General features: G+C 41.9%; 1 protein-coding gene across 1 annotated transcript; it reads left to right on the forward strand.

Moving 5' to 3' along the window:
- The first annotated feature begins 774 nt into the window (after window positions 1-774).
- Window positions 775-8486, forward strand: LOC121724115. Its single transcript, XM_042110473.1, has 24 exons — window positions 775-783; window positions 1331-2615; window positions 2691-2830; window positions 2974-3178; window positions 3266-3370; window positions 3463-3656; window positions 3767-3908; window positions 4023-4679; window positions 4782-4996; window positions 5123-5242; window positions 5439-5486; window positions 5574-5657; window positions 5744-5806; window positions 5954-6051; window positions 6282-6342; window positions 6431-6481; window positions 6624-6668; window positions 6759-6823; window positions 6910-7015; window positions 7109-7133; window positions 7228-7313; window positions 7471-7536; window positions 7785-7844; window positions 8205-8486. Exons 1-24 carry the CDS (start codon window positions 775-777, stop codon window positions 8484-8486), a joined length of 4212 nt encoding a protein of 1403 aa, XP_041966407.1.
- Window positions 8487-8992: the final 506 nt, after the last annotated feature.

Here is an 8992-nt window from a genome sequence, read left to right on the forward strand (position 1 = left end):
TTTTGTCCAGCCTATTCTTTTAAGAATTCAGTTCATGAAACACAGGCATTGAAACCAGGGTTGCCAACTCTCACGCATCTGGCGTGACACTCACGCTTTCAGCACCAATCTCACGCTCTCACACACACTCAAGAAATGTCACGCCAAATCCATTCTTTTTTTTTTTTTTGCAATCCGTTAATTTTTTGTTGATGACTAGACTAGACCACAGCATTGTTTCTAAATGACAGGATACGAGTTTAAGGCATATATGTCTAGACCAACAGCAGGTAGGTCTAACATCCGCCTACAACGTTCTCAGCGCAGTTTTCTCTGATTGTTGATTCGCTGACTGTTATACTGCGATAAACGGTTCGCGAGAAAATTAACTTTAGAGAAATAATCATATTAGGCTACTATAGCTCTGCGCTCATTTCAATTCATATAGGAGGAATATTTCACAAACTTTTCGTTCCACACATGACAAACCGTAAACCAGAATCAGCAGACCTTACCGAACACAAAGGTGTAATGCAATCCCCTGTACAATAAGCCGTTCCAGAGTAATCCGGTTTTGAAATGGTAGCAAATTTCTATATGGTCTCCAATTTTGGGCTTTAAGTGTCTTAAAACTGAGCTGTGCTTAAATACCTACATATGTGTAAATATTAAAATCAGAGGATATACAGCTCATGGCTAAGAGTTTGTCGATGTAGCCATAATGATTTGTTTTCACAAAATGCTAAGCATGCATGTATTTAAGTGTCTTAAAAAGTGTGCTTACCGGTATTAAAAATGTTACAAGTATGCAAATGCATATGTTTACGGGCATTTAGGTTTTACTGTGTTGTTTTGTTATAAAGACATGCAAGGCATTCTGGGCCGTAATGACCGGTCGGCAGCACTCCATAGGCTACGTATTAATATGAATATGTACGTGTTTCTGTAAACCTAGGGACAATAAACAGCTATCTCTGTTACAAAAACGAGCTGGTAATCGCTCATTGAAGAGGGAACTATGATAAAAAAGATCGTTTTCCTAAAAGCATGGAGTTGACGAAAGAATAAGCAAGCAATGACGCTAGGTGGCAACGTTGTATTACATTTCACTAGGTGTGAGCTTCACAAGTAAGGAAGGTGCAAATATTATGTAATTTATCATGGGAAATTATTGGAAATGTTATTTCTTGTTGATTGTAATTGCAAACCACACACATCCATTCGTAATCACACGTACACTTTTAATACCTTGAAAAGATTCTCATTTCGTTTATTTGATGTTGCCTAGCAACGGAGCGTTCAGAGCAAAGATTCTAGAACAGAGTTTCAGCCTGACCTATGCTCTACACAGCCTGACCTCTGCTCTACACAGCCAGACCTCCGCTCCACACAGCCTGACCTCCGCTCCACACAGAGTGACCTCCAGTCTGCACAGCCTGACCTCCGCTCCACACAGAGTGACCTCCAGTCTGCACAGCCTGACCTATGCTCAACACAGCCTGACCTCCAGTCTGCACAGCCTGACCTATGCTCAACACAGCCTGACCTCCAGTCTGCACAGCCTGACCTATGCTCAACACAGCCTGACCTCCAGCCTCCACTGCCTGACATCCAGTCTGCACTGCCTGACCTCCAGTCCAACCTCCACCCTGCACTTGCAGACCACCCCTATTCATGTAATCATACAGCGCCCCCCAAGACGCCCCGACATGTGAAGTGCCCTCACTGCACCCTTGTTCTATACAAAAAAAATTTGGCTCTACACATACAAAGACAACATGGCCTACCAAAAGACATAACAGCAAAGTCACACCTAAAAGGTACATGTGTAGACCAAAGCAAAGGCCTGTATGCAGTCAGAAAAACGTCTTGCGGTTTTTCTGTCCCAATACATGTACAGAGAAAAACATGGGGCCAGACAAAAGTTACAAGGTGTGAGATGGAGGACTGCCGGCAATACCACCTGCTCGCCCAGCGGAGTGGCCTCACTCATAGCACCTGTCACCACATCAGGTCCATAGAGTACTGCAACACCTCTGCCACCGAGGTACCACTTCAACAGCAGGTCCTAGACGAAATGCTCTTAAGCAAATTTTTTAATGACTCCAAGGTGGCAGTGTGTAAACACAGACAAAAAGAAGCAGAGAATGCTCAGGCCCCCCTGTGTGTGTTGGTGGAACTTGATGGTTCTAAAAGCAATATTTGCCTTTCAATCCATGAACCAAGGCTACACCACTACAGCACCTTGGGCAGGGTAATAGTAACCTACAACAGAAAAAAGAACACCTGGCATTGTCCCTGTGCAAAGGCACGCACATCTTGTCCACATAAACATATTGCGAAGTGGCACCTTTTTCAGACAGAAAAACACCTTTTCATGACTGCAACACCAACAACAGCATCACCACCATCAACTCCTCTTACCACAGAGATGGAGAGAACTGTGAGGTATGTGTATGGGAGCAAAAAAATACCTGCCACTCTTCCTGAAGAGGTCACAGCTCACAGACATTACCCTCAGCAGTTGTTTCCGACTGAAACAACTTGCCAGTTGTGTCCAGAGAACCCTAACTTAGAGGAGGCTGTGCGAGTCACCAGCAAAGCTAAAATAGTTGGCATGGAAGGTGTCACACAAAGTAAGTTCAATACATCTTTTGAAATTACACATACGTCTAATTGTATACCCTAATGTCTGAATCTATGTCCATTAGACATTTCAACTTACAGAAGAAGGTGCACCAAATGCCAAATGATGTACAGGTACCAGGAGTGGACAGATGGCCTGCACAACTACAATGACCGCGTCATCCTGACGCTGCAGCTGTGTCAGTATTTAAGACACAATCTTCAGGTGTGTGTGAAGCAGCGAGCTATACAAGGCGCTGTGACTCAAGTTGCCTGACAGCAAGAGATGCCATTTGTAAAAAGTGTCAAGTGCCAGGTTTATGAGCTGAGCATGGTGTGAGGCCCTAATAATCTTCTTTTTTTTTATAGAATCATGTGTCTGTGTCCCGAGTCATCAATTCTCTTGAGACTTTGTTAAAGATGAAGTTTCCAGCCAATGAGTTAATTTTTCATGGATACTGCCAATTTGAGGCACTCTGCAACACAGAGTACAAATACTCTTGTGTAAATTGTGGCTTTTACCCTCCAGTGGTGGTTATGGACCTCCACAGGAAAGGAGTGTTCAATTTTGAGGGTATGTCTCCCTTTAGGTTCCATCTATTAACGTAACTCCATATACAGTGATGTCATGTATCTTGTATTGTGTTTTTACGAAATCCAGTTAGTGAGCTGGAACAACATAGGGATGACTTTTGCGGTGAACACAACATAGAGGCTTTCTGGGAATCTGTTCATCTGCACATGATCAGCCGAGGATTTTTTGAGTGTGAGTTTGTCTAGATTATAAAAACACAGCGGAGAAGCTGTGTGCTTCTGCTCAGAATGATCATTATTTTAATGGCAATGTATCCCATGAAGTCTCTTCACAGAATCCATTTGTTGTTAAACCAACATATGACAACTGGGCACCTTGGATCGGAAGGGAGACTCGTAAAGGAAGTACTGTGCTTAACACCGAGTTCGAAAAGGCCCCAGTGCAGAGCTGCTCGGCTAAACCTCAGTTATGCGATATAACAGAGGACCGCCTGGTTGATGAGCTGCTGAGGCAAAAGGTACAATCACTGATGATTGTTTTTGTTTGTTTTTCTTACTTTCAATGAAATGTATGTCCACTTCCCACGACTAAAGGGAAACACAGATTATGAATTCAAATCATTTTTAGGTGTCCACCATTCGCAACCTGTGCAAATCCTGCAACATGGACACAAAGGGGTCACGCATGGACCTTGTGAACCGGTTACGGGGGGAAATGAAGAGCAGGCAGACCTATGACAAGGTGTTTCAGTCGATTTGGGGGGCCTCTGGTGAGTAATGTGCAAATGTAGATTTATTACAATAATTAAATCACGGTAGAGAAGGAAGTTAGACTAAATATACATACACACACATATATACATATATATTTTATTCTTTCATAGGTGGATGGTCTGTCATTATGTGCCCTCATGGAATTGTTTACAGCCTTAAATTCAATTTAAGAGCTGAAAGCCCCAGGGACTTTGCAGATGTACTTCTGTCGTGGAAGCATTTGCCGAATGTCTGTGTGTATGACTTTGCGCGGGGGTTGGTAGCCCATACCAATCTAAGAGTCCCAGACAACCCTCCATTTCAGCCCTTTGAGGGAAGGCTTGCTGAGCCAACAACTAACAATGTAGAGGCTGCCACACATGGACAACTTAAAGTGCATCTCCCGTGGCTGGTAGAGAGACTCAGTCAACCGGATTCCAATGGCCATCCTGTGACAGGCTCAGGAAAGCACTACGTCCTCTATGACAAATTCCACCAGTCAAACACAAAAGATCCACAGGATGTGCTGCGCAGAATCTTCATTGCTCCTGAACTGCAGGCAACTCTGAACAGTCAGGTGGCTGAGCAACTGTTCGCTTGTCTGAGGAAGAACAATTACTTTCTAAACAACATGGGACCATCTGCTCACATCTTCCTGATGCGGAACATCATAGAGCACAGGAACAACCAGCAAAACAACACACTGCTGAAACGCCAGCTGAGAAGGGGTCTTCAGGTTCAAGACCTGAACAGTGTCACCCTGTCAGACTTGGGCCAAGTGCTACTAGGTTAACATCAAACTTTACATCTTCCACATAATTTCCGTTACAAAGTCTTTTGACAATCGCATAATGTTGTTTTCTGTTTTGTCCTTCTTACCTAATCTTAAGGTGCAAAAACATTGCCAGACAGAACATCACAGCAAAGTCATCCGGAAGGTCTACAGCCACCTGTAATTGAAGTGTCACCGCAAAGTGAACCTTGTCTGTTGAACGCTTCAACTCACTGTGGGCAGGACTGTGCAGCACTGACTGTCATTGTTAATATCAGGCCCTGCAGAAGTTCGTGGGGTCCTAATGGAGTTCATCCCCTTCAGGAAAAGCTGGTATAAATTAAAGACTAAACTTTTCTGAACAAGACTTGCCATATTGTCTGTACATTTTCTCTGGGTTGATTGCTAAATTGAAGCATTTTTACCAGTGCCACTTCTTTGGTTGTGTCTTCCTAACAGTTCAACTACGTACTGAATGACAGTGGGCCAGCAAATGAGCTCATTGTTAAAGCTGGTCCAACATGTCTAACCAGGGAGAATTTACTGACCTTGGGGACAAACAGGGAGATGGACTCTGTGGTGGGTAAAATATGTGGTTATGGAAAGACAAGGTGCTATGTAATCCATCATGAATACCTTGTTTTAGTCCTATAAATAATGGTAAGACTTTGTCTACCACACGTACGGTTGGATTGTCTGTGAGATACTTTTTGTCTCTTTATGGTTTGACACATTATTTTTACCAGAAAGGTTTAAGAAAGGTGTTGTTTTACAGGTGGGGAATGCTTGTTTGAGGTTGGTTCAGGAGATGGTCCAACTTCAGGTATGTCTGCATGCATGTTTTGAATGATAACTTTGCCAGTAGTGTCTACTGTAACAGACACAACAACAGAGCTGTATTTTTCTGTAGGGGAAAGATGTTTTCATCATGGACCTTCACACGCCCCCAACATGGCTCCCACCCATGGATTGTGACCCTCTGCATAGTCTTCCTGTAAGTATGCAGGCATACATGTAGCTTGAATACGGATAGAAATGAAATGATTCACAATAACAAAAAAAAAAACATTCTTCTTTAAGGTGGATTACGCGAAGAAGACACTGATATTTCCTCTGTGGACTCGAGGGCATTATCTGCTTTGTGTAAGTGACCGGGCATCCTTAAAAAGTTTGTCAAGCAACAATATTGACTAAAAGGTTGTAAAACCCAGTAGTAAATTTCAGTAACCTTGATGTTAGGGGGGAAAAAGCTTTAACTTCCATCTTATTGTCAAGACTGTGTTCCCTTAGGTCATGGAGCCACTGAAAACATTAATCTTGTTCATGGACTCGATGTATGCCAAGAAAGAACAAGGCTTTGGGCACAAGCCTTATCAACACATTTTGAGGTTACAATAGGATGATTTACCATGGCAGTCATGTTCCCCTGACTAGCCAAAAGCCATATCAAAATACTAGTCAGTGTCTGGGCAGTCACGTTCCCCTGACTTGCCCACATTAAAGTAACTACTCTTGACAATCACGTTCTATTTACTTGTCAGAGCTGCATAAGCGCTGAATTATATTCTATGTGTATTGTTTCAGAGATTCCTTCTTATACTATTTTGACTCTTAACAGGGCTCTTGCACAGAGGATAGCACCAGGACCTTGGCAGGAACAGACAGGGCTGGACATTGAGGTGATAACAGTTAAGAATTAGTGCATATGTAATTAGGAAACAACATAATTACTAAAATTATTCATTGCGCATGTTCTTCATGTTACAGGGCCTCCCACAGCAACATTTTGGTGTTGACTGTGGAATTTTCATGATCATGGTGAGTTGCTAAGCTTGCATTTAGTAACACACCATGCCCATTAGGCACACTAACAGTGTAACAGAGAACACTGTTTTTAAGCTTAATGCAAGCACATTTACACCTGAAACATGGAGCCATTAATATTTCTTTGTATTGACAGTATGCTTGGTACATCGCCCTGGAGACACCATTTGATTTCTCCATAGTAAGTGCTATCTAACAAATGTGGTAAATTTAATTTCATTGAATCATTATATTGCGCCTTTTCCATGCATTGTAACTTTTTCTTCTTTAGCATGACATGCCCTACCTGAGGAGGTGGTGGTGCACAGTGTTAATGGAGAATCTGGAGATCGAGGGGTATAATTTGTGAATAATCCTGTATTAATAACTATTCAATCGAAATGAGAAATGCAAGGACAAAACATGTATTTGTTCAATTACAGGCATGGAAGAAGATTCGCACATTTCACAGAGGAGGGCAGAAAGACGGCAGACGGTAGTGTGGCACCTGTTTTCCGTGTGCCACGAAAAAGGAAGCTGGACACTATGGTACTATGATGTGGAATTGTGCAGAGATAGTAGCATAAAACTGCTATGACAAACAGTACACATTACACATTTTTTTTTTGTTGGTCATTTTAGGATGGTAATGGGCAGATAATAGTTGGTAAGTGTCTTGCCTCAATTCGACAGTTTAAGTAATGTTAACTGCAGCATTCTCAGTTTTTTTACCTTACATCTTTTCATTACTGTGATAACAGGGCCACCAGCAGCAACATCAGCAGCTCCTACAGCCCCAACAGCAGCTCCAACAGTCCAGTGTGACAGCTGTGTCTCCATTGAACAGGTGTTTATTTCTTCACTAACCATACAATCTGGATGACAATAACCCAAACAAAGTTGTTGTCTATTCTATTTTTTTCATTGTAATTCTAAGTTGTGTCTCAACTCAAGTGTTAATGTGAACTCGCGTCTCTTATGAACAATGTTTGTCTCAATCTTAGAGAGAAGAGAGTTTCAGTGAATTAGAGGACTTCAATGAAGAATGTGAGGACACAAGTTGTGAGGAAGTAAGGGGTTATATATTGCACATCAAACATTAATCAGGACCCCCACCCACCCGCCACCACACATCCAGTCACTCTCTTAGACACACACATTAGATCTATGATGTTTGAACCACCCAATCTGGATGACAATGACCCTAACAATGTTGATTTCTATTTAATTTGTATTCTATGTTGTATCTCAACTAACCTCAAGTATGAATGTGAACTCACTTTAGGACTCTTATGAACAATGTCTGTCTTTGTATTAGAGAGAAGAGCGTTTGCGTGAGATACAGGAGCTCAGCAAAGACTACCAGAACACTAAATGGGTAAGGGATTATATATTGCACATTAAACATCAGGTCAATGCAGATCCTTAATTACTGAGACCGCTAAAACACAGAACCCCCCTCCACACACACACACACACCACCACCACCACCACCACCACAAACACAGGCTCTTGCATAGACACGCATTCGATCTATGATGTTTTAACACTGTTTTATGCATTATCATCTATTGACCTCCCCACATAGACCTACAGTACACAAGTGTCCATTGCTGCACACAGGAGAGGCATCAAGCAAGTGAGAGCATGGTAGGCGTAGGCCTGGCATGGTAGTGCAATGTCCCTTCCACTAAAAAAAATTAATTGACTGAACTGCCTTTTAATGTTTGTTGCTCAGCTCTTCGAAGAGGCAAAAAAGGCAGCAGACTGGTTGAATGAAAACAGTGGGCTGATAAAAAATAAATATTGGCTGCCACGGGTGTTGGACATGGAGGCGGAAGAGCAGGAGGAGGTGCTGGCCAGACAGTTTGTCCAGTTGGACGTTGAAAACATGAATTTGTTCACATTTCAATTTACCACCGTCCAAGATCACGAAACATTTTCTATTTATGTACGGGACGAACTTCACATTCGGGCAATGACATCATTTGTCCAAAGATCGTTTCCAAATGAAAAATAAAAAACTCAAATAACATTGATTCTGATTCCAGTTCTACTTATCAATTCTGGTTCCTATTGATTCTTCATTTCAATTTCAAAATGTAAACTTTTGTTTTTAGATCTGTTCAAGTGTACTGTATTGCTTGTACTGTATGCTACACATCTCTCTCTCTCACACACACGCTAGGCTACTGTATTGCTTGTAGCCTACTGTATTCCTATAAATGTGCCATCTGTTCTGGTCCTGCTGTTGCCAGTGACTTTATAGGCTACTTACACCATTTACTTTTATCTACATTGTGTACATGCTCTTCGAACAACAACAGAACTACAACACACAACAGTACAATAAATCATTGCTTTTGGTATCTTTATTAAAACTACCTCAAAAGCCTAGTGGAGGAGCATGATCTTAAACAATGTTAATACGTAACGCTAATTCGTTTTCTGCATTAGTTACGATCGGTCGATGTTCAGAGGAAAAACGCGAAAAACGTAAAATTACCTAAGTTAACGGAATATCAC

This window comes from Alosa sapidissima, chromosome 11 (genome assembly GCF_018492685.1).
Source record: "Alosa sapidissima isolate fAloSap1 chromosome 11, fAloSap1.pri, whole genome shotgun sequence".
Taxonomy (NCBI): domain Eukaryota; kingdom Metazoa; phylum Chordata; class Actinopteri; order Clupeiformes; family Clupeidae; genus Alosa; species Alosa sapidissima.

What these genes read in the sequence shown, in the direction of transcription:
- LOC121724115 (XM_042110473.1), top strand. An exon ending in ACAGGGAGATGGACTCTGTG is followed by an intron (nt 5,243 to 5,438) that starts GTGGGTAAAATA and finishes GTTGTTTTACAG; the next exon opens with GTGGGGAATGCTTGTTTGAG. An exon ending in AGGAGATGGTCCAACTTCAG is followed by an intron (nt 5,487 to 5,573) that starts GTATGTCTGCAT and finishes ATTTTTCTGTAG; the next exon opens with GGGAAAGATGTTTTCATCAT.